The 26,075-nt window shown below is 23.7% G+C and overlaps 8 protein-coding genes across 8 annotated transcripts; 6 read left to right on the top strand and 2 right to left on the bottom strand. All coding sequences in view use genetic code 6, as the record gives it.

Moving 5' to 3' along the window:
• Positions 1–1,168: 1,168 nt before the first annotated feature.
• TTHERM_00394480 (cyclic nucleotide-binding domain protein) lies at positions 1,169–5,939 on the top strand (the record flags this gene model as incomplete). Its single annotated transcript, XM_001011920.3, has 7 exons — positions 1,169–1,597; positions 1,814–3,020; positions 3,127–3,415; positions 3,468–3,659; positions 4,002–4,739; positions 4,792–5,163; positions 5,225–5,939. The coding sequence occupies 7 exons, from the start codon at positions 1,169–1,171 to the stop codon at positions 5,937–5,939; spliced, it is 3,942 nt and encodes a 1,313-aa protein (XP_001011920.2).
• Positions 5,940–7,349: 1,410 nt separating this feature from the next.
• TTHERM_00394490 (carrier protein) lies at positions 7,350–8,773 on the top strand (the record flags this gene model as incomplete). The annotated part of the gene is made up of 8 exons (XM_001011921.2): positions 7,350–7,474; positions 7,561–7,625; positions 7,756–7,822; positions 7,879–8,020; positions 8,090–8,243; positions 8,341–8,447; positions 8,501–8,585; positions 8,646–8,773. 8 exons carry the CDS (start codon positions 7,350–7,352, stop codon positions 8,771–8,773), a joined length of 873 nt encoding a protein of 290 aa, XP_001011921.2.
• Positions 8,774–9,506: 733 nt separating this feature from the next.
• TTHERM_00394500 (ergosterol biosynthesis ERG4/ERG24 family protein) lies at positions 9,507–10,622 on the top strand (the record flags this gene model as incomplete). The annotated part of the gene is made up of 1 exon (XM_001011922.3): positions 9,507–10,622. The coding sequence occupies one exon, from the start codon at positions 9,507–9,509 to the stop codon at positions 10,620–10,622; it is 1,116 nt and encodes a 371-aa protein (XP_001011922.1).
• An 852-nt stretch (positions 10,623–11,474) lies between these two features.
• On the top strand, positions 11,475–13,677 carry TTHERM_00394510 (hypothetical protein; the record flags this gene model as incomplete). Its single annotated transcript, XM_001011923.3, has 2 exons — positions 11,475–11,544; positions 11,687–13,677. The coding sequence occupies 2 exons, from the start codon at positions 11,475–11,477 to the stop codon at positions 13,675–13,677; spliced, it is 2,061 nt and encodes a 686-aa protein (XP_001011923.1).
• A 438-nt stretch (positions 13,678–14,115) lies between these two features.
• Positions 14,116–14,889, bottom strand: TTHERM_00394520 (gamma-interferon-inducible lysosomal thiol reductase; the record flags this gene model as incomplete). The annotated part of the gene is made up of 1 exon (XM_001011924.2): positions 14,116–14,889. One exon carries the CDS (start codon positions 14,887–14,889, stop codon positions 14,116–14,118), a length of 774 nt encoding a protein of 257 aa, XP_001011924.2.
• A 1,251-nt stretch (positions 14,890–16,140) lies between these two features.
• Positions 16,141–17,460, bottom strand: TTHERM_00394530 (kinase domain protein; the record flags this gene model as incomplete). The annotated part of the gene is made up of 1 exon (XM_001011925.1): positions 16,141–17,460. The coding sequence occupies one exon, from the start codon at positions 17,458–17,460 to the stop codon at positions 16,141–16,143; it is 1,320 nt and encodes a 439-aa protein (XP_001011925.1).
• Positions 17,461–18,356: 896 nt separating this feature from the next.
• TTHERM_00394550 (cyclic nucleotide-binding domain protein) lies at positions 18,357–22,717 on the top strand (the record flags this gene model as incomplete). The annotated part of the gene is made up of 5 exons (XM_001011927.2): positions 18,357–18,734; positions 18,937–19,132; positions 19,300–19,519; positions 19,818–20,409; positions 20,477–22,717. Exons 1-5 carry the CDS (start codon positions 18,516–18,518, stop codon positions 22,715–22,717), a joined length of 3,468 nt encoding a protein of 1,155 aa, XP_001011927.2. The 5' UTR covers positions 18,357–18,515.
• Positions 22,718–24,185: 1,468 nt separating this feature from the next.
• TTHERM_00394560 (hypothetical protein) lies at positions 24,186–25,814 on the top strand (the record flags this gene model as incomplete). The annotated part of the gene is made up of 1 exon (XM_001011928.3): positions 24,186–25,814. One exon carries the CDS (start codon positions 24,186–24,188, stop codon positions 25,812–25,814), a length of 1,629 nt encoding a protein of 542 aa, XP_001011928.1.
• Between the last annotated feature and the right edge of the window lie 261 nt (positions 25,815–26,075).

Below are 26,075 nucleotides of genomic sequence, written 5' to 3'. Positions count from 1 at the left end.
ATTTAATATTTAGTTTAATTTGTTTATTAAACAATTAATTAACATAAAAATGTTAAATTTATTGAAAAAATTATGATTTTAAATAAAAGTATTTATTTAACTTTACAACTTTTATCCAATCAATAACAAAGATGCTATTATTTTAAAAATAAATTTAGAGCTTTTGCTAAATTACTTAATTAAGAGTATTTAAATGTAAATAAATTTAATCATTGGACAAATAAATAGTGCTTATTGATATGACAAAATAGACTCTTAAATTATCTAAATTTATTTTTAAAGCCAAAAATAAAATTTGCTATATGCTATCGTGATAATGAACTAATTTATTGACATTAATTAAACTAATAATTAGCAATACAATTTTATGAGTTTAATTTATGCAAAATGCTAGTTTGATTTAACCAGAAATATTATCTTTATATAAAATTTTTAATATGTCTAACCGATTTCTAATGAGTTAATAATAACTTCATAAATAGTTCGTGTATAAATTCATAGTAGTAACTAGCAAAATTCTTTACTGAGATAATAGAAAATCTTAGCTAATTTATTTTATTTAAGTTACTTGATAAAGGATTTATATATATTTATTTCTTTATCTAGTTATTAAATGAATAATTTACTAAAGATTTTTGAAATAATTTAATTATTATAAATAGTGGATTTCGGTAAATAATAATATTCTTTGTTACTTTTCTTTGGCTGTCTTTTAACAAAATTTAAGAAAACAAAAATAGAAAATTAACAAATAAATCAAAGCAATTTGTTTACAAGGTGGCAGATAGAAAAATTATAATTAAGATCATTCATTCATTCATTAGCTCATTGATTTATTTATTCGATTAGTTATTGATAATGTAAGATTGTCTAAAATTTGGAATATTAATAATTATCTGCGAAAAAATTTCCAAATAGAGTTTTGCAATTTTTTTGTGATATTTAGAAGATACTGAAAAATTAGATAAATCGCTATTAATTTCTTTATCAATCAAAAAAAGCAAACAATCATTAAAAAATACACCAATCAAATCAACAAATAAAGATATTAGTTAGTATTTAGCCGTGATTCTAGAATCAAATATTAAGCAGAGAGGCAATTCAAGTAGATATATTCATTTACTTACTATAGAGGAGACATACATTTTTAAATTATTGAGCAATTCCTATGATTAAGAGTGCTTCTCTTGGAGATGAAAAGGAAGAGATTTAGCGTTAAAATAGTTTGTCATAAATTATTCATTAGCAAGCTGCATATAACAATAATAATTAAAACATGAATGGATCTAAAACATCCAATAATCAAGCGAAAATTAATACTCATTCTAGAGTTGGATCTAGAAATTTATTATTAGATAACGATAGTTCGAAGGATACACTCCATCTCTAGCCTGTTTCTTTAATACCAACAGCATCTTAGTCCTAATACATATCTTCTAAGCATTTTGAAGGAGAAGAAATGTAATAGATTATTTAACAGAATAATATAGGCGCTAGAGAGGGAGCAGAAGTCAGAAGTAGGCTTTTTTTAGAAAACAAAGATATTTTTCTGCCAAAGCAAGACTTTTCACAAGACGATATTCCAGCTTTCAACGAAGTAAATTTTAGATTGATTAGATTTAATAATGATTGGTATGAAAATAATGTTTGTTTTATAAATACCAAAATAGAAAACAAAATTTCTTTATTTCTCATTATCGTATGAATTACTTAATTAGTAAAAATGAGATAAGTTAAATTTATGCGTGTGTGGTTGATTAATAGCAGATATAAGACAATAAAATGAATACATTTACATAATTTTATAATAAAGGGTGATAACTCTCTTAGACAAAAGCTGACTCCTAAAAGAAACTCTCTTGTGGAAGGGAATTCTCCAATAAGATATAATAACAACAACAATAAAGAATTTTAAAATGATATAAAAACTAGACAACATCATATAAACTCATTATCAGTCACAAAACCAGGTTCAGCCTTAGCTGCAAATACTGCTGTGACTCGACATTAGAAAGAATCAACAAATAACTTAGTGCCATCTATAAATCATATTAGCAACAACAATAATAATCTATTCTCAAACATGAGCCACACAAGTAACTTGATTAATAATGTAGGCAGCACATTTGGTGTGCCTGCTTCGTCAAAGAAGATATAAAGTTAATTAGCTTCAGCATAAAAGATTCCAGCTCCTTCTCAAACATTTATTCCATTTACAGGAAATATTTTAAAGTCGTTTATGTACATCAATCACTTTGCTTGGGCTATGAAAAAAATACTCATATTTTTGCGCCCTAAAACTTTAAACAAATTGTAAATCGACTGCATAAACGATAAAGGTGCTTGTGATTATAACGATTTTTGTGATAAAGATAATATTAGATAAAGTAAAGAACTAAAACATGCCACTCGTTTATGGATAACAAAAAGAACAATATGCTATCATTTTGTTAGGGATCTAAAAAAAAAGTTTAAGTTTGTTTATATAGTATTTTACAAAATGGGTCTTAAACTTTAAAATTTTTAAAATACAATTGATAAAAAGCTACCTTATTTTAATCCGATTAGCTTAATATGGAGATTATGGGATTTTTTTATTTTACTAATAACACTCTTAAATTTTGTATTTATTCCACTTGATTACAGCTTCGGAATAGGGACTGATTTGCCTATAAAGCTAATATGCGCTATTATTTTCTTTTTGGATATATTTAAGCTCTTCAACACAGCCTTTTTTGATAAAGGCATTTTGATTACGAGCAAATAAGTTATATTCTTAAAATACCTTAAAAGCACATTTATATTTGATCTAATCACAGCTCTTAGCTTGATAGTTGAGCCCTTTTAATATACATCATTAATCTTTTTTATAAGGTATTTTTATATTGATTCTCTCTCCGAAAAGGTCAGAGAAGTCCTAACTAATTATCAACAAATTAATGGGCTTTCAAATCTTGCAATACTTTTTCTCACGATTATCTATCATTGCCATCTAATAAGCTGCATATGGTTTTAAATAGGTAAAACATTTATTCAGCATTGTTTTATTTTTTTAAGAATTATTTAAGCATAATTTGAATATTGTATATATTGTAAAAAAACAAAAAAAACGATAATAATAAAAAGGCAAAGATTAGCAATCAAATGGGGATTAAGGATGGCTGAGCAGATATAACTTAATAGGCCAATCAAAAGATGTGCAGTACCTAAATTCTTATTATTTTTCTGTCATTACTTTGACAAATGCAAAAGGAGATATCCTACCTTCTACCAGTAGAGAAAAGATATTTCTTGTATTCTGTTCACTCTATGCTTGTGGTTTAATTGCTTATATCATAAATAACTCTAGCAAAATTTTTAATTAAATCAATAAGAAAAAGACAAAATTGCTAAACCAACTCTCAAGTCTAAATTAGTAAATGAATTAAAAATAAATAAATATTTAATTAATTCTATTTTTATATCAGATATCTTGATCAGCATGAGGTTTCTCCTTCATTGAGAATATAAGCTCAAAAGTACATAGAATACGTGAATAACGAGGGAATGCAACAAAAATAAGACTCTATTTAAAGCTTAAACTACTTAAGCAAGTACCTACAAGAAGAGATCGTTAAAGATGTTTTCATAAAGCAGTTCAAAAAAATTCCCGTACTCAAGTAATCAATCACTACATACATATATTTATTAAAATAACTTCAAATTCAAAATATTTATAAAACTCGTTTCAGCAAATTGAAATGATTTTGCTGAAAAAAATCATATTTTAAAAATTAAATATTATTTTTTTTCATAACTAAAATTATAATTATTTTCTTTAAGATCCTTCCTTATTGCTTATATATTTTTAAGGATATAAGCTGCAATAGATATGGTTTTTGTTACATAATCTGAATTACTTTTATTAATATTATTATTCTCAAAATAAATTGAATTTTAATGAATCTATCTATCTATTTACATTTTAAGAATGTTTAATTGATACATTTTTATTTTAATAGTAAACACTTTGGTAATACAAGTTTACTAGAAAAGCTATCTACAAAGGTTAAAGAATAAGTTTTTGGACCAGGAGAGCTTATAGTTAGATCAAATAGACCGATCATGCCTTGTCTTTATTTCATTGTTTAAGGAGAAGTTGAGGTTTATGTTTAAATTGGTTCATAATAAACAAACAAATCTTAAATAAATGTTTTTAAAGTTTTGAAAAAAAATGAATACTTTGGTCAGGTTGAATTCTTTTCTTAAGATTATACTACTAGTTTATCGGTAAAAGCTAAAGGATTTACTCAGATTTAATACATAACTTTGTATGACTTTTTAGAAATTATTTAAAGCTTTCCTGATGAAAAAGAAGCTTTTTGTTATTTAAAAGATTGTGTTACTTTAAATAATTAATATGAAACAATTGGAATATCATGTTTCTCTTGTTAATCATCCAACCATGTTGTCATGAAATGCCCTTACTTATTTTACCATTAATCAAAAGATAGAATTATTAAAAAGCTAGAGCAATCTATCTAATACCAAATTAAATCGTTCAGAAGATGCATCAAGAGAAAAAAAGAATAAACGCTAGGCATTAAAAAAATAGTTGAAGATAAGGCTTATCTGTTTTCTCAAAATTATGAAGATTTGATTAACACTTCAGTTTATGAAGAATATCAAGATGAAGTTGATTCAGATCAGAAGTCTTATTTCAAACAGTAAACTTGTCCCCAGTTTGAGAAAGAGGAAAGGTATATTTTATTATTTTTAAGAGTATTTTCTTATTATTTAAAATATTTAAAGATCAACATATACTCGTAAAACTTCAAAGAAGTAGTCCTTGAAGCAGACTTCAACAGTTGAAGAATTACCCAATTACATTAGAAAAAACAGCTAAAAGAAGACATCCTTGAAAATGCTGAATCCAAATAGCTTGGAAGAAATACATGAAAAATCATAAATTTCAAGAATTTCACAGTTTTCTAATACTAAAAATATGAGAGGAGAATCTTTAATCAGTGATGAGAAGAAATACATGTAGCAAACAGCACAAGGATCTGTAATTGATCAAGATTAAAGCATTATTCAAAACAGAAAAAGAACACATTCTAATTTAAGTTAAATCCTTGGCTCACGTAAGAGTCCCTTCCCATCTGAACGAGACATGAACAGATCGTAGTCTATATAACTTAATAATAAAAAGCTTATTAATTTGATTTTTTTTCATTAAAAATAGGTATTCAGGATCATTAATTTCTTCTCTTAAACTAAGCGAAGCTGACAAGAAAATAATTGTTATTGAAGAAAGAAATGGCATTGATGGATCAAAGATCCAATAAATACCTGGTGCACCTAATCTTTTTGTTATCAAAGTCAATGAAGGTGATGAATATTCCCTAATTAATCACAGAGCCTACAGCAATATGAATAACGTAACTTCACTCAATACATTTGATCCATCAGAATACTAAAATAGAAGACATAACTCGAACTTCTCGCTAGCTAGCAGAGGAATAGTCTAATCATCTAATTTAACTAGTATGAATTAACCAATTGATGAATTTTCTGAACTAAGACTTGACTAAACAAACCGCATAAGAGAAAATTCGTTCATCCCTAATCAACAAATGGATGTAGATAATATTTAAGGATTCTATTTAACCAATGAAGAAAATACTACTTTCGAAGAACAATAAAACTTCAAACTCTATTTTGCTCACAATAATCTGCAAAACGTAATAAATTAGTCAAATAAGAAATCCGTAAGCCCATCAAAAAATAACTTAAACACTAACTAAAATAACAGGACTAAGCCTAAAAAATCTAGCTACCTCAGAGTAGTCAGTGTAAATAACAAAAATTCTAACAAAGTTCTCAGCAACTAGCTGGAAGTTAATCCAGCCTTACTTCCTTATAATATAAACACAGAAAAAGAATAACTAAATGTTTGATCTTTCACTTAAATTACTTTACCATACAAAATTTAAAAAGTATATAAATAACTCGACAATAAATAACTAAAATTTTTCTATTTAATAAATAAATAAATAATATAATATACTCACTCAACAGAATTATTATGTAATCCAAAATCAATTAATCAAACACCTAATAAAATTACTTAAGTAGTTATTTAGCTAGTTTCTTATTGATTAGCTAGTCTTTTATTTTAGCATAATTTGCAATTTTTCTAATTCAAATATTCAATAAATCAATCAATTAATTATCTTTATTTGTAAATTTATTTTTATCAATTCAAATATATTTTAAGAAATGTATAAAAAATAATTAAAAGTAAATTTAGTTCAATTTTTAAAATTCTATTGATTTGCTGCTTGTTCACTTTACATTTTGAGTAATTTTTAAAATCATTTTTGTTTAAAATAAATAATCTAAATAGATATATAGATAGTAATATTTATTAAATGTAGTTTGTTAGTTTTTTAAAAAAAGCGAAATTTTAATAATATTCTTCTACAAAAAATAAAAACTAGTGTCTACAAATTTTTGTTCCTACCTTTGACGAGGGAAGAAGAAACGAAGAAAAGCGGTAATATGTCTAAAAAATATAATATTGGAAAGAAATTTTTAAATTAAATATATCTTGATCAAATTAAAATTAATTTACTTTTTAATGAATTTTAAATAAATTGATATATCTAAAAAATTTAAGCTATTTTTAGTTTTTATAGCAGAAATTTATATTATTTAGAGTATTATGGAAACAAATTTACTTTAAAGAGAACCATTTACATTTTAAAAAATAAAATCTATCAATCAATTTATTTTTAAATGTTTAATAGTTAATTATTTCTATATTTAAAAAAAATTAAAAAGATGAAGCTGTTTGACATAAGTTAAAAATTTTTTTATCAGATTTGATATAAAAATATTAGAAAGTGATAAAATTAGTTTAAATATGATATAATTTACCATTCATTCTAATATAATTTCTAAAGTATTCAACTATTTAGAATTTAGAAAACTCTTTAGATTCTATTAAAATTTAAATAATTTGCAAGATTTATTTAAAGTGTATGTAAAGTGAATCATTTTGCAAATTAATTGCGAAGATGACAGCTCTATTACGTCAGTAAAAGATTCAGTAGGACGTAATTATGAAATGAAATTTGTAACAAAAGCTGATGAGATTTAACTTTTTTATAATTTCTGATTGAGAGTATCAAAGTGGTAACTAGGATTTATAAGTTTACATTTAATAACAAAAAAGCAAGCAAACAAACAAGCAAGCAATAATTTAATAATTAAATCTTTAATTAATTAATCACCATTAAGGAAAAGATACATAAAATATCAATCAATCAATTAAATTATATAAAAAATAAAGATTTTAGCATAAAATGAACTCAAAGCCAATTGATAAGAACTTATAAACAGTTATACATGGATGGTCGGGAGCACTTGCAGGAGCAATATCAACTTTGATATTGTATCCTATGGAGAATATAAAGACAAGAATGCAAACGTAAATTTATTGAATTATTTTCACAAAAAATCATAATTACATCAAAAATAACATTGAAGATAAAAATTTTTATTTTCCTAAAAAAGCAATGAAAAAAATAGCAATTTAATTTAAATAATCAAGAAAGTGGCTGGGAACGAAGGCATTTAAGGTAAAATGGATAGTTGATTTAAGTTTTAAAAATATATTTTTAATTCTTTTGAAGCAAGTAGAATAATCAATTCAAAAATAAATCCTCATTAATTAATCTATTTTGACTTATTTTCTTATTTTTTAAATAGCTTTTTACAAGGGTATGACCCCAATGCTTGCAGGAAACTTTATATCATATGGAATTTACTTTTACTGGTAATTAGCAAATTAGAAAGCAAATAAAATATTAAATACAACTTATTAATTATTAGGTATTAATTATTTAAAGATTACTTTAATGTCTAACAAGGAGACAATTTATCTTACTTGAAAGTGTCTAGTTTAGCAGGTATAATTACAACAATCGGCACTAATCCATTTTGGGTTGTTTAAACAAGATCAGTCGTTGGAAATGTAAAAGCATTCATTCATACTTTCAATTCATTTATGCATAATGCTCAATAAAAACAATTATAAAAAAAGTAAAACAATGATAATTTCTTAAAGATTATGCTATAAATGATTTAAAAAGAAGGAATTCTTAGTCTTTTCAAGGGACTCTCAGCTTCTTTGATTTTAGTCATCAATCCTATAGTACAATTTATAACTTACGAGTATCTTAAAGAAAAATTATCAGGTATAAATTAATAAATAAATATTTAAAATTAATCAATCAATCATTTTTTATTTTAATATACATTCAAAGATATTTAAATATTAATAATTAATTTTAGGATCAATCAGTTCTTAATTTTTATTGTACTTTATTTGTGGTGCTATCTCTAAGGCTATTGCTACAATAATAACATTCCCTTACTAGGTTATTAGAACATTTACTCATGTAATTCAATTACTTTATTATTATCTTTTTCTAACTAATTACTATAAATTAAGGTTGACAAAGATAAAAAATCAAAAAGCCTCAGTCAAATAATAAAGAAAATATTTGAAGAACAAGGATTTTAAGGTTTTTTCAAAGGTAAATTATAATAAAATGATTGACTTTTATTTTTAATTTGTTCCTTTTTGCTAAAAATAGGTCTTTCTCCCAAACTTATATAAACAGTTTTAAATAGTGCATTCATGCTCTCGTTCTATGAAGAAATTGTTAAAATTATATAATTTTACGTTACAAGAAAATAAAATTTAATGGAAAGAGTTAATTGAGAATATTCACTTTAAAAATATTTATGTTATTAAAAAAATTAATAATAATAGTTTATTATTTTTCTGTATATATAATTTATTATTATTCAATATTTTTAAAAAGAATATTTCACTCTATCAATAAACAAATAAATTAATAATCCAAATAATACATTTTTTTATAAATATATTATAAATACATAAAAAAATTAAATACTTTTAATAATTTATTATTTTTTTAATGCACAAATTACATTTTTTATATACTTCGTATTGGTAAATCAAAATAATTAATTTCGCCAATAAAAATATAATTATGAAGAATTTGAATTTTACATTCATTCTTTCTGATCTCTTTATAAATTTTATTTCAGTTAAGTGTTTTTTAATAATTTAATTATTTTTTTTTGGTCAGTTTATAAAAAATTATCATTTTAATCTTTTTTGTTAAAGATCTGAGTTTTACTCTCCATCTTTATTAATTTAATGTCCAAGAGAATATTCAAATAAAAGTAAGTAAAATATGATCAAGACTTCGTTTTTGGCAATCTGTGGTTGAGATTTTTTGTTACAGCTGCTTGTTTTTAATAATATTATTAATATTTTTGTAATAAAGAAAGTTTTAGAAAGCGATTGTTTTGTCTTTCAAAATCAAAATACTATATAAAGATAACAACAAATAAACAAACATATCTTTTTTAAATAATATCAAAAATATTGATTAAATTCAAAATAAATAAATAGCAAAAAAAAAATGAGTGTTTTTGATTTAGTTTAACCTGTTACAAAAGAGTCTATCTTGGAGTCTTCGCTCTACTTTGGTTTGTTTTTCTTGTTCTAATTTTTAGGTGCCAAATTCTTTCCTTCTATTTCAGGTTATGGCTTTCCAACTCCTTAGAAAACGAGAAAAGATTATGAACTCACTGGATTGCAGATGTTTTTTGTCACTTAGATTACTTATATTGTTGCAAGAATTTTATTTGGATTTTCGTTGGAGATATTGATTAGAAATTTCTGGTCATTCTTTACAGTAGTGAATGTATTTTCTATTGGGTTTTCTATTTTCCTTTACATAAAAGGTAAGTTGAACAAGTCTCCTAAATTTGAAAATACAAGCTTTTTGCCTGATTTCCTTTTCGAATTTTGGTGTGGAATGGAATTAAATCCTACTCTTTTTGGAGTAGATTTAAAAATGTTTTTTTACTAACCTTCGCTTTTAGGCATGCATCTCTTCGTAATCAGCTTTGCTGAGTACCAACACACTCGTTATGGTCTATCAACTTAGATGATATTACTTTAAGTCTTTATTTGGTTATATCTTTTTACTCATTACATAAAAGAAGAATTTATGCTCTCAACTTGGGATATTATTGAGGAACACTTTGGATTTATGCTAGTTTGGGGAGATATGATCTATGTTCCTTTTTGGTATAGCGTTGTAGGATGGTTTGTTGCTGATAGCACTGAAAACTATGGTATGCCCTATTATTTATTCGTGGTTCTTTTGCATTTGTTTGGTCATTTTATTTTCCGTGTCTCTAATTGGTAGAAATATGTATACAAGAGATATGGTAAAAATTCTACTTTCTTAGGTTAAAAATGCGTTCTCCTGGAAGACAGGCTTTTGATTAGTGGTTTCTGGGGTATTGGTCGCCATTTAAATTACTCAGGAGAAATTATAACTTACTTAACTTTTGCCTTGACAAGTAGACTAACAAGTTTTGTTCCATATATATTGCCTTTCTCTTTACTTATTTTATTATCTCAAAGAGCATGGCGTGATGACTAAAGATGCTCATCAAAATACAAAGAATTATGGTAAAAATACTGTAAAATAGCAACTTTCAAGATGATTCCAGGAGTCTATTGAAAAAATAAAGTAGAAGTATGAAATTAAGAATAGATGATTGCCTTTAAATTTCAATAAAAATACTTTTTTTATATTTATTTAGTGATTTTAATTTATATTACTTCTTTATTATTACATTTGCTTCATCGAGTAACTCTTTTGTGTAGCTAACTAAAAACATACGTGTAATTTTTTTTATTTATTTTTTAACAAAGTAATAAGTAAGCTATCTTAATTTCAATTAAATTTACAAAATTTTTACAACTCTAATAAATAATTGTAATTCTTAATAAAACAATTATGATAAATTATTTACTTTTCTCTTTTACTAAAATAATTTAAGATAAAGTAAACTCTGAAAATTCAATAGTAACTAACTTCTTTACAAATTAAAATAATAAATTAATAATAAATTTCTAACATAAAAATATCAAAATTATTATTAAGTATGAAATTAATTTTATTTTATTTTGAATCCATTTCAAAAGTTAAAAGATTAATTTATTAATTTATTTTTTTGATTCTTTATAATTATGTTCGAATATCCTGTGGTAAAAATGTAGAGAAGCTTTTTATATAGATGATGAGTGAAGGAAAGTTTTATGGTAAATTTTTGGTAAAGAAGATGTATAATTATTGAATTCCTAAATAAAGTTATTACAGAGTTGTTTTGACACCAGCTAATTAATTCAAAAAAGGCGTATTTTTCACTCATAAATTTTTTAATAATATAATTGAAATCATTGGGTGCATATCAAAATTTAACAAGATTCTTAAAAATAAGTGAAAGATTATAATAGCGATACAATTGATTATAACTTTTTAAGAAAATTTTAGAAAATAGAAAAATAAATTAGATTAAGCTAAAAAGTTATGGAAATTGAAGAGAAGGACTCAAACTCTTTTGTTTCTTTTGAAGTTAAGAAGAAGATAACAAAGGACAGTAATTAAATAATTGGCATTTATTCTAGTAAAGTGTAGCGTTTGGGTTTATCATAGTTGATATTAACAAATAGCTCACATTAAATTTGATTATTGTTTTTATAAGAAAAAAATGAAGTAAATTTTTGTTATTTTATAAAAAGAAAGCTATAAAGCTAGGACTTCCAAAGATTAAAGCAAGAAAAATGAATAAAATTAAATATAGAAAAACACAAATGTTTAATAAAATGAGAAATAAAAAACATCTTAAACTTAAAAACCCTGCTCATTGGTAGGGATTAGTGCAATAGAAAATGAAGAAAATCAAGAAAATTAGCCTGTAGAAAATTTAAAAGCAGTAGAAATGGAAATAATTCCTATTGTAAGACATTTAAAAATGTAGACGGTTTATATGCTTGCAGGTGATGTTATGGTAGATTTAGACTTTGGAATGAAGGAAGATGAACATCCTTATTGTCAGATATCAGCAATTAATTCTTTTAAGAATCCTATTAAAGTTGAAGTTCTAAAAGAATACATGTCAAATGAGGTTGATTTAACAAATTCATAGGATAGTTTGAAGGAGTTTAGAAAAATAATAGAAATTTTAGAAAATTATCCAGATAAATATGCTCATGATTTTGGTAAAGTGCTGAGACAATATTAGATATTTGTCACAGGTTAGATTAAGAAAGCAGAGTTTTTGAAGAGCAATTTAGATTATAAATCGCTGATTCCAACTTTTGATAAGCAATTTGAAGAATTTCTCGTTGATGCAAGATAGTATTTAAAATAAATTATAACCAAAAATAAATTTCAATTTTATATGATTGTGAGATCTAACGTGCACACTCTAACTCATGATATTGCTAAATTCGGTCTGAGTGAAGGTCTTTGTTAATTGTTAGGTGGTAATGGTGATCAAATAGGGTCTCTAATTTTGAGAAGAGGATTGTTCGAATTTTTTTCAAAAGAAACAAGAAATAACTTTTATTTTTATTACTTAAGCAAGTTTCTTAATGTAAAAGATGTGCAAATTGAGAAGTCAATAAGTCTAGTTACATTAGATGGAATTGAATTGAAAGTAGATTACGAGATGGATAACTACTTTGGTAAAAATACTTAGCCTGACGTTTTATTTTTCTATCCTTTTATGCTCATTACAATCACATTTGATGTGAAGCCTTACATGGTAAAGTAAGTGCTTAACATCAGACAAACACTTGATAATGAGACCCAGTAATATATGAAAGATTTTGAAGAAGACATTTATTACTCGCTGGAAAGTTAGATTTTTTTAGAGAATTATTATGCAGATTACTACGAAAAAATAATGTAAAATAATGGAAAATGCCTTCCAAAAGAAAAGCGTAAATACAAAAAACACCCACAAACAAAGCATCAGCTAGATTTCCGCCAGTAAAATTAATCCGTCTTTTAGAATATAAAACAAAATAGTAAATTGAGGGATTAAAAATTTCAAACCATACAAAACGAAAGTATTAATGAAGAAGTTAATGACTAAGTATAAAACTCAGATCCCAGTTCAAATACTCTTAAGGATCAGCAAGATATTTAAGACATTTAAATTTAAGATAACAATTCTAATAATATGTTAAGTGAAAACAACAATTCCGTTGTTCAAAACAATGATTCTGAAGGTGAATAAAATACTTTGTCTGATAAGCAAGTTTATTAGCAGAATTATAGATAAAATCATAATAGTAACCACCTAAACTAGTATCCTTATGTGAGCTATAATTACACCAACTATGAAAATTTAGATGTGCATAATTTTAATTAAAAGCAGTGCGCGAACTTTGAATAGGCTATCCCTAAACACTAATAAAAAATATAATTGTAAGAAAATATTTGCATATACTAGTCATCCCAATACGCTAATAATGCAGAGAAGCTGGATATTTCAAAGATACCTCAAAACTTAGAGGAAATGAATGATTATTAGCAGATCCATAATGACATTTAATATACTTCAAATTTACTAGACTAATAGCATCATCTAAACGATCTAAATGGTAGTGGTGACTTATTTAAAAGCCAAAATTATTTAAACAACGAGTAAAATTACTCCATATTCAACAACAACCACAACAACAATATAACTTCTTATAATAACTATAACATAATCTAATGAGCAAATCACTAGAATTTTATAAAAAATTTTCATACAAATCCTATTTAAACGAAATTTATCAAAATTAATTAATTAATCAATCAATAAATAAATAAAAACAATTTATTTATTTATGAAAATTTCACTAATATTATATTAAAATAAAAATAAACTATCACATAACATAGATCTCCATCATTCGATTTATTTTATTTCATTTCATTTTGTAGTAAAATTATTATTTATCCAAGCAAAATAAATAACCTAAAATATATTTATTTTATTGTTCATTTGCAATAATCATTCTTTCCTTTTTTAATTTAATTCAACATAAATTTTTGAGTTAATATTTTTTTCAATTCAAAATGATAAGCTTGTTTTGATTTAATTTAGCTAATACGTTTTTAAGTTTTTTAAGGCAGATATTAATTTTTTAATCAAAAATGATAATTTTCTTGATCAGATAGATTCTTTATTTTATTGACAAAATGGAAGATTAACAGATCTATTTTATTTGTAGTAATCACAAACAAAAATGACTAAATCTTTAGTGATTGAATTGTATTATTAGACTTCATACTTTCCATCAACTAAAATCCAAGGAACGAATTATAATTCTGTTTAGGATTCAGTTTTTTGGGCTGCCAAATGCTAAAGAATATTTCCTTCTTCTCCTGAATTGCATTTTACAATTTTCTTGAGGTCCTAAGCAGATATTTTCTTTTTTTAGTAGCACTTATTTAGAATTTTATCGTAATTTACCATTTAAATCTAAGCATATCTTTTAATCTCTTCCTCTACACATATAATTAACTCTAACGCCTTTTTAATCGAGTTAATTTTATTCATAATGCAATTAGAAATTCTATTTCCTTCGCACTCTTTTGGGCCATGTTAGCATCTATAAGAAAATAATTTTGTTTAAGGATCAAAAACCTCTTCTGCATTTCCATAAAAATAAATTTTGATATTTAAATAATCCAAAATTATATCGTCATTCAAAGCTTTTTAAAGAGGTCCCAAAATAAATTGTTAACAATCAGGGCATAAAGCTTCAGAGTATATTTCTAAATCCAATTTATTATTTGAGGAGAAATTTAAATTCTATTAAAATGATTTTTTGATTAAATTCTAACCCTTCAATTTCATTAAAGATTATTGCTTTGATTATGCAAATCGAATAGCATTTAGGTATATGAAAGTCAAAATTATTTAAACATTAATTAAATTCATAGATCTGTTTATTATCTTTAATTTAATTCAGCTTACTTAAGATTTTGATTATAATAAAATTAAACATTTTTTTACTAAATTTAATTTGAAATTAGTCAGATAATATTGAAAAGAAAACATAAAATTTCTTATTAAGAAAATCTAGTTACTAAAATTATTGATGTTCAACCAAAAATTTTCTATCATTTATTTTGTTTATTATACTTCAGATTTACACTAATTTCTCCTACAAAAATATAATTACTGCAAAACTAAATTTAATTGAGAGGGAGGATTTTAATAATATTTTATATTTTTGAAATAAAAAAATTCTAAAATAAATGATGTCCTCAGAACCTCAGCTTGGGTGAATCTAAGGAGTTATGGTACTATTGTTAATTATTTAAGTTGTTTTTTTTTCATTAGAATGTGAGAATAAAAGCACAAAGAAGTTTCTTTATAATCTTTGTCTGTATTAAATTAATTAATAAGAGATTATTTAGAAAAAAGTAGAATTTTTTTTCATTTTTAGTTAGTAGCTTTTTATTACTTTATCGTTATTTCCACTTATTTTGAGTTAAAAAATAACCACACATTTTAAATAATTTAGAAAATAAAGTTTATAAGAGTATACATAATTAATTAGTTTTTTGAAATTAATGTAAAATTATAATGTAATCAAGTCATGTGATTCTAATTATTTTCTCCTATTAAATTATTCATAATAAAACTAAATAAATTTATTTAAATAATAATTATTGGCTAAAAATATAATATACTATTGATTATACGAGAGTTAAGAATAGTTTAGCTATAAATTAAATTACATAAAATACAATAATTTTTCAGAAATTGAAGAATGAATAAATTAATATCAATGTGGTTATTTAGAAAAAAGTAGAATTTTTTTTCATTTTTAGTTAGTAGCTTTTTATTACTTTATCATTATTTCCACTTATTTTGAGTTAAAAAATAACCACACATTTTAAATAATTTGGAAAATAAAGTTTATAAGAGTATACATAATTAATTAGTTTTTTGAAAGTAATGTAAAATTATAATGTAATCAAGTAATGTGATTTTAATTATTTTCTCCTATACAAAGAGAGTTATTAATAGTTTAGCTATAAATTAAAATACATAAAATACAATAATGTTTCAGAAATTGAAGAATGAATGAATGAATGAATGAATTAATATCAAGTGTGGTTTCTTTCTTTATTGCATATATATATCTATATTGTAGGATAATTTGATAGATTTTGATTTTTTTCATGAGGTTAATTAAATATTTTAAAAAGGGAGTTTGATTAATAATTTTTTAGCTGTTTAATTGACATCTTTTTTTTGAATAAAAACATTTTCAAGATGAAACTAATAAGATAAGAGTAACGATTTTAAGATTGAATCCTCAGTTTTATAAATGCTAGATGAGTCATCTAGTGTATAAAAATTTTATATATATTGAAAATTTAAAATCATTAATATTGTTCTGAATGTGCTATAATGATCTACATACATCTTATCTAAGAAGTTGAGATATTCACTCTTCATTTTATTTATAAATTTTTTGCATGTAAATGCTTTTGTGTAATAGCATATTTTTTATACACTATTGAGTTTTGAAGAAGATTAAAAATCTATAAATTTAATCGTAACACAGAATAATTTTTCAAGCATTTGAGAAAAGCTTTTATAGTTTTATTTGATTTCTTCTTTATGACTATTTCGATAAATAGCATTAAATAAATCACTAAAATTTATATTCTCATTATCTACAAATTTATAATCTGGACTTCCTTAAAAGCCTTCGAAATCAAATTTCAAAAAGCTTTCTATTGCTAAAAACTATTGAATATCTTTTATACAAATATCTTAATCTTACTGTAAATTATCAAGTTTGAAGCCATTTTTATAAAAAATAATAATGTTTTGGGGTTTTATGTCTCCATGGAAGATGTTGCTGACATGCAGCGATGTTACTGCTTCTATTATTGTCAAGCAGAGGAGGAACAAAAAAAATCTGTTCTTAATTGTATTTTTCTTAAAAAATGAGTAGAGAGTTTCATCACCTTTCTCTAAATAGAATTCCTAATCACATTTAGAATAGTAATAAATGTTTACTAAATACTCATTTTCCATCTATTAAAAAAAGCGTAACTCATTAAGGAAAGCTGAAGGATTAGTTACTTTCTTTCTAATTAATTTTCTATCTTTTTAGTCTTTCACAATACAAACATCACTATATCCTCCTTTAGAATAATCTAACTTTTCATTAACTTCTTAAAATTTAAAAGAAATGTAGTCAATATTAAATATGTATTTCATTATATCTTCCTATTTCTCCTTTAATGCATTTGGTTTGAACAACGATATTTCGATTGTTTATTAATTTGGGTAAGTTAGCCATTAAATTAGTTAATTAGGTTCAAATGGTTGAGTTTATTATTATTTTTTTTCATCATAAGAAGTAGTAAGTAATTAATCATCCACTTCTTATTTATCACTCACTTTTGAATAAGGTTAAGTTAAATATTAAGAAACTGTAGTATTTAAATCATGTGTAGTTAAAATTTCATTTCTCATTAACATTTATTTATATTTTTCAATAAATAAATATTTGGTTTTTTTGTTTGTTTAATATATATCTATATATATATATATACTAATATACGAGAAAATAAAGCAATTTTTACTATATTATCATAATAACATAAAAAAAATTGAATTTATTACTGTCTTTCTAATTAATTTTCTATCTTTTTAGTCTTTCACAATAAAAACACACTATATCCTCCTTTAGGATAATCTAACTTTCCATTAACTTCTTAAAACTTAAAAGAAATGTAGTAGATATTAAATATGATTTCTTTATATCTTCCTATTTGTCCTTCAATGAATTTGGTTTGAACAACGAAATTTCGATTGTTTATTTATTAATTTGGGTAAGTTAGCCAATAAATTAGTTAGTTAGGTTAAAATGGTTGAGTTTAATATTATTTATTTTCATCAAAAGAAGTAGTATCTTCTTAATCATCCACTTCTTATTTATCAGTCACATTTGAATAAGGTTAAGTTAGATGTTAAGAAACTTTAGTCTCTAAATCATATGTAGTTAAAATTTTATTTTTGATTAATTTGAAAATCATTTATTTATTTATTTAATTATTTTTTTTTAATAATAAATATTTGATTTTTTTTTTGTTTAATATACTATTCAGAGGATAGATAGATAGATACCAAAACAGATTTTATAGCATAAAAATATAAATCGAATTTCATTTACATGAAACAAGTATTGATTCAAAAATTATTAATAATTAAAATTGAAATGAATTTGTTTATTTATTTAAAATTGGATTTAATATTTTAAAATTATTTTTTTTTGTGAAACTAAATTTTTTTTAATTATAATTTATTTTAATAATCGTTCATTTATTTTTCATAATTTTATTAAACTTTTTAAATTTTAATTAAAAGTAGAGATGCAATCAATTAATTATGATGATTCAGGGAACCTATCTTAAGAAAAGCAGCATAAAAGGATTAATTATTTGAATGATAAACAAATAAAATAAATTTATCTGAAATCTTTAAAAAGTCTGATTTCCAATCTGGATGAGCTAATTCAAAATCTTTAATCTAGAATGTTTAAAAACCATAATAAGTAGGAGTAAATTAAATACATTTCTGATGACAATTATTTTCCAAAAAAATATATTGAACTTACCACTGCTGATCTTGACACCATTAAAAACCCTGACAAAGTGATGGAGTCTATATAAAAATAAAAGAATGACTACGAACAAAGGATGCTAAATTTAGAGTTAACCTATATCATGCTAAACGATCCTGTTTAGTAACTGGTATTCATTTAATATTTTATATAATTAATCTTATGTTTTCTGGTTTCTAAGAAAACAAAAGGCTATAATAAGCTAAATGAATGAATAAATTAATCGATCAATCAAATATTAATTTTACATCACAAGCAATCTTAAAGAAAATGCATTTTAATTAATTACAAAAAATAAATATAATTAATGACTCTATTTTATATTATCATAGGTCTTTGTAGATATTATACAGAAGAACGCCTTTTCCAATATTTAATTAAAATTTATAAAAGACTTTGTTTGCTAATTCAGCATTTTTAAAAATAACTAAAAACTTAATGAATAATCTTAAGAGCTAGATGTCAAACTTCTACTTAGACATCTAAAATTAGAAAAATTTGATAAAAGATAAGTTATTTTTGAATACGGTAATAGACAATTTTTCCTAATTTGATTTGAGTTTGAATTTAATTTCTTTTGATTTTAATAAACAAGATCATTTATTTCCCAAATTTATTATGGATTATTCATTCCATTTATTTATATTTTTTTTAACTCTTTCTTTTTTATATTAACACATAATATATTATTTTAGGTGAGCTCGGTTAGAAGTATTATATGTTATTAAAAGGAAAAGTGCTCTTATTTATTCCTAAAGGTATCGAAAATGACACTCAAACTCAATATGTTAAAGTAAACTAGTTAAGTGAAGAGGAGCAATATTATAAAAAAAAATTTCCAAATATGTTCAACAAAAAAAAAATAATTCCAGGTGAATCATTTGGAGAAATATCATTATTAACTAATTAAACAAGGTATTTTGGATTTAATTTATTGTTTAGCTACTTTAATATCTCATTTATCCTACCAAGTTAAATATAAAAATTCATAAATCAATTTAAATATTAAGATTAAAAAGTAATATAATTATGCATAAATAAATATAGGAGAAGTGCTGTCAATATATTATGAGGATTTGTTTTATTAGTTTATTTTAGATTTAAAATTAAATGGATTTAATCTTAAAAAAGCTATTTAAAATATTTTTCTTTAAATTACTGAAATTATTTGAAATTTGAAATGTTTTAATTGCAAAAAAATATTAATTTATAGGACTGCAACTATGGTTTGTGGAGAAGAAAGCTGGTTACTTACTTTGAATAAAGAGGGTTTTGATAAATTAATTGGACATATTCATACTTAGTAAGACTTAAAGAACACACAATTTCTTTAAAAATTTGAAATGATTTAATGCTTATCGAATAATAAGGTTCACTCAATGCTGCATAACATTACTACTTAGAAATATAACTACAATAACATCATTTATACAGAGGGATAAGAAGCAGATAAAATTTATTTTATAAAAAGTGGTGTTGTGGAGATCTCTAAATTGTCATTAATTTAAGAAACTAACCAGACTATTCCTAATATTCAAGAAGAGTTTGAAAGTGATATCTCAAAAATGAGCCAAACATTACAGTCATCATAAAAACTATAAAGACTCTACTCGCTAAATCGAAACAACAAAATAAATGACAAAATGTAGAAATATAAAAGAGTTAAAATAGCTATTTTAACAGAAAACTCTTATTTCGGGCATTAAGAGGCAAACCAAGATATCGATACCAATCACACATAAACAAGAAAATATTAAGCTAAATGCATAAGCGAAGAATTAGAGCTTATGGTCATCTAGAAAAAGGTTTCTAATTTTTCAATTTTTTTATTTTATTAAAATTTAAAAAAATAAATTGTTATTTTATTGATAGATCTTGCTACAGTATTTAAGCAATTCGAAGGATGGTTTATAAGTCTTTTTTAGCACATAGCAGAGATAGATTTAGTGGAAAGATTAAAATCTGAAAGAATAAATAAAAATTTTATCTCTTGTAAAGCAATAAAATCTACGATCAAGAAAAAGCGAGTCTAGTTTTTAAAGTTTTCAGTGTAATTCATATAATAACTTCGAATAAAATTTTCCTGAACTTGATGAAGAGAGCAGTTCTAAGCTGAATGCTTAACAGAAAAGGCAGTTTTATCTTACAAGAAGAGATTAAAATAATACTCTGACAAAAAATTATTCTTTAAAATCTTTTTCTTAAGAAACATCAGCTAGCAATTAAGGTAAACTATTTGAATTATCTGAGAGAAAATCACTAAGGAATAATATGAGTATGTTTTTTGCCAAATAAAATAAAACTCAGGAATATGATTAAAATTATCCTTAAATGCTATTGAAAACCCAGCAAAACTATTCAAACGATGAAAGAAGCACTAAAAAAATACACACAAATCTTTAGAGTCTCGAAGGCCATGATTTTTATAATCCTGATAAGCTAGAAAAAACGACTTCATTGTTTTGCTAAACAAACGATAAAAATATAAAGCATTAAGCTTAAAAAAGTAATATTTTTAAATTCACAGAGGGAGAATAAATTGACACAAGTTTACATGCTACAGCAAGTCCTAATTAAAATGATAAAAAAAAAAATTCAATACAAATTAAAGACTTTTTGAATAACGAGAATCAAACTACAAAAGAAACCATTTCATATTAAAATAATTCTCTGCAAGAAGAAGAGGAAGAAGTAGATGGTTAAGTACAAAAATCTATTCATAATAAAAGCTAAATCGATCAAAGGAAATTAATAAAAAGTTGTTCATTTAAACAAAAGTTTAAGGCTCTTAATATATCAAACTGTAATCCAATTAAAAGCAACAGTTAAATATACTAATAGTAAGAACCGTGTGATCAAATTGTTTCCCCTCTTGAAATATAAAATAATTTGAAAACGACATATTTGCAAAGAAAAAAGAGTAACTTTTCTTCAAGTGATTAATCAACTCCTTAAACAAACAGAAAACAGGATTTACTTTAATCTATTTCATAAATAGGAAAACAACATAAATAGCAACTGTAAGAAACGATCATACTGGTTGACTCAATTCATTTTGATAGTAGTATTACTAGTACATAATAGAACACAAATAAAGACTATTTCACAGTATCGAAAAATTATGGATATATTTCAGATAGAAGAACAGGAAATACAAATATAAATACAACTACTACTAATTATGATTCTGATATTAGCAAAGATTCACCATAAAAAGCTATTAGTCCTTATTACTTTTATACTACTACTACTAAAAAGCAAAATATCAAATAAATAAATTCTAACCGCCATTAAAGTTAACAATTTTAAAATCCATCTGCATAATTAAGCTATTATTACAATAAAAACAAATCGATCATTGAAACTAACAATTTAGATCAACACCAAAATAATACTTAATCACCACAGTCAGTGTAAATACTAAAATCTTAGTCATAGATTTAATAGGATATCAATTCTTAGCAAGTATTTGGTGATTTTAAGCAATATTATGCTAAAAATTTATATTATATTACATCACTTAAAGAGTAAATATTCGAAACTATAAGCAAGTAAAGTCCTCCGTAAAATAGATAAGGCTTATTCTATGATATAGATTTAGATTTAAAAAATTCTCATAATATCAAGAAACAAAAGCTAGATGAAAAGTTTGGTTTGACATTAAGAGAGGATCCCTAGATTTCATTTTAGTAAAGTTAATGTTAAAATAATTCCATTTAGTAAGCAAAGGTAAAAAATTCCTTTAGTATTAATAAAAATTAAAGCAGTCAACATTAATGCGAGAATTAAAAAAAAGAAAAAATATTTAGTGATGTCGTGACGTAAAACATAAAGTGTAATGTTATAAAGAATAGAAAAACTATGTTCCATATACAACTAAAAGACTCTATTTAGGAAATAAATAATAACCAACTTCAAGATTATAGTTAATTGAAAGCAAGTGATCAGTAGTGTTAATAATAGATAAATTAATTGTCTTAATTCCCAATCCTCTATGATAATACTAAAAAATTGTTAGATAAGCAAAAAATATTCCCTCAAACTGCAAGATTAAATCTTTAAAATATTGAAATAGCCTAACACAAGCAAAATTTTTCCAAATCGCCAAGATGAAAATAAATAATTTGATGTTAAGTAGACTCAAAATGCTCAAACGAATGCTTCATTTTTAACACAAAGAAGCGCATACATTTTAATAAAAAGAAATACTTTTTTATTTTACTACAAACATTACTTTGTTTATTACAATTGTACATTCACTTAATCATAATTATATTCAACCAGCCTTTTTGTTTTTAATGTTTTTTTAACTTTATCTATTTTAATTTTAGTAAACTTTAAATCATAAATTACATTATGCTTACTAAAACTTCAATCTTAATAAAATATTTTAACAATTAACTATTATATGAATTGAAACTTACATAAAATACTTATTATTATAACCTTGAATCACTAATATAAATAAGAAAATTTTTTTTGATAAATTTAATTTTTTATATTTTTGACAATTTTTAAATGTCTTTAGAAACAATCAATGTCGTCAACACTGTAGAAGCTATTTAGTATTAACTTATTCACTAATATTTAGATATAAATTCAAATAAAATATTTTATTCAACAAACTAAAGCTTAGTTTTTTTAAATCAGTATGATTCTTATGTTTTTTTTTTTGAGTTTTTGTTTAATTTGCGTTTTAGTTTATAAAATTTGCTTATTTTGATGAATAAAAATATTTCATATCAAATAATGACGAAGTTAAAAATAATTTTAAATATCTGTAAATTAAAATATTTATTTTAGAGTGAAAAGCATTACTTAAGACAAAAAATATATTTTTAACTTTGGTAAACGTAGAAAATTTCTAAGAACAATTTTCTATCAAGGTTAATCATAAACATCAGTAAATTAAAAATAATAGCGTGCAAGATTGGAAAAAGAAAAACTGAGGATAATTTGAAGAAAATTAAAGTAAATTTAGAATTTATCACACATTCCAAAATTTTTCGAATTATAACAAAGATGAAATAATAGTTTTTTAAAAGCTTCTTTGTTAAATAAAGAATAAAAATTTAAGTCTTTGAAGAAAAGTCATTGGAATATTCAAAAATGTATTAATAAAAAATAAATAAATCTCAAAATATAAAATCTATAAAAAGAACTAGAATCAAGCAATCTACTATTTTTATCTAAATTTAAAAAATTTTTTTTGCTTTCAAGCAAAAGGTAGTAAAACTGTATAAATTTATGTATTTGTGGAAATAGAAAGAAGTAAATGACCAAGTTAAAAAAAAGGTGGTTTATCAAAAGAAACTAACAAAGAAATAAACAAGCAAAATATTCATTCTTTTTTTGTTTTTGATAAAAAAAATGTGCGCCCCCCCGAAATCAGTTCAATTGATGTTAATTAAATATATAATCCAATTTTATAGAAAATAATAAAAAGATAATATAAAAAGTAATTATTAATAATCAATCACACAATTTAATCAATCTAATTATTTATTTTTATAAATTATCTATAAAAAACAAATAAAAAAAATAAACATCATTAATTTATATTACTATAAATATCATTCAGATGGAATTAGAAGCTGATTATTTTGATAGCAATTAATTTACTGATTCTTACAGTACGCATCCTGATAAATAGGATAATTATAAATACTACCCTCACTTCTAAGAAATATTGCTTCCTGAGGCTGTACATGAGTTGTAGATGGAATACGAATTTAATGAAAACTTTCTCATTGTGTAATAAGAAGAAGATATTTAATAACTATTGAATTATCCTAATAAATAAAATTAAAATGGCGAACATTTGATTGATCCTAATCATATAAGGGATTCCCACTCTCTTTCGTAGTCCACAATTAGCAACTAGATTGGAGAATCTTCGATTAACTATTTAAATCAAAGTACTTTATTAGATAAGAAAATTATAAGCTAGACAGATTTACTCTCAAATATAGATTGTATTTCTGAGTAGCTAGCAGAAGAACAGCGAGAGCTTTAAGAATAAGAGAAACGATGTATTATTTTTACCTAAAACCCAAATAAAAGCAATGATAATACTGAAAATAAAAGTACACATACAAAATCTAATGAAAAATACATAGTCAAGTCTATTGTTGCAGTTGATTTGACTAAAAAGCCCAGTAATTTTGAATTTAAGTACGGTGAGAGACCCTATGTTATTATTAATCCTTTATAAGGATTTTATTTTATATCTGGAGACGTTTGCATTATGAATACAGTATTAAAGAGAGAATTCACTCGCTTTTCTGAACTGAATTCATTTAAATCCCCTGTGAAAACTTATAGCAATGAAAAAGTTGGTACTTTAGAAGTAGATCTAAACAATAAGAGAAGTGGAATTAAAAACTTTCAATTTATTATAAACAAATTGCGTTCTTACTCAAGCTAAAGGTGTTACTCCTTCGCCTAGTTGCTCGAGAAGTATCAAAAGTTTGTTGACAATCTACAAGAAAAAACTGAAATCTTATAAAATGAATAGAATATGCACTTTTTCTCTAACTATTTAGACGAAAGCTACGCTAATTTTCTTTAAAAGTGTCAATAAGTTTTAACTAAGGTTGCTGAATAACATACATTCTATTCTTATACTATTAATAGATTGAATTTATTTAATTTTGAAATGGAAATGCGTAAATATGGTTACTCAGAAACCCTCTTGGCATTACTAGGATTGGATGTTTAGTAAGCTTAACAGTACATATGGAGAAGAGGACTTTTCGATTATATGGATAAAGCTAACATAGAGGATATGCTTTACTAATACATCTCATATACTATTGGTGAAGGCAAACCTTAACCACATGAAGTAACTCTGCATACATTTGACGGTTTAGAAGTAATGGCAGTAAACAATATAAAAATATTCATGAATGTTGACCCTAAAAATCCATTCGTTGGCTATAATGAAGTATTACTAATAAATATATATGACGTAAGCTAAAATATGATAAAGCAAGTAATGGAGCTTAGAAAATAAAATAAGGATAAATCATTTAAGTATATGAGGGAACTAGAAGAAGATTTATCTTATTCTATGGAAGCCACAATCTTCCTCGAAAAATACTATAAAAATGCTACTTAGAACTTTTTGCCCTCTAATAAAAGAGCAGGTTATAGATTAATTAATTAATAACAAAACAAATAAGAATAAGAATAGTAACAAGCTAATTGATTCATTAAATTTACTAAATTATTAACTAACATATTATTTATCAATTAAAATGCAATATTTAATTATTAAAATATCTGGTAAAAATACTTTCATTGTCATAAAATGTTTACTAAATAAACAATTTATATTTTTAGCTTTCCGAAATTTCACCAATTTTAAAAACTCAATCAAATTTTATTCATTTTCAATTTAAAAAACAATAATTAATTATGAAAGATCTTAAAATTTATTGAAAAAAAAGAATTAAATTTTATCAAACCC

Source organism: Tetrahymena thermophila (assembly GCF_000189635.1).
Source record: "Tetrahymena thermophila SB210 genomic scaffold scf_8254719, whole genome shotgun sequence".
In the NCBI taxonomy this organism is placed as follows: domain Eukaryota; phylum Ciliophora; class Oligohymenophorea; order Hymenostomatida; family Tetrahymenidae; genus Tetrahymena; species Tetrahymena thermophila.
This window is presented reverse-complemented; position numbering and strand designations above follow the sequence as displayed.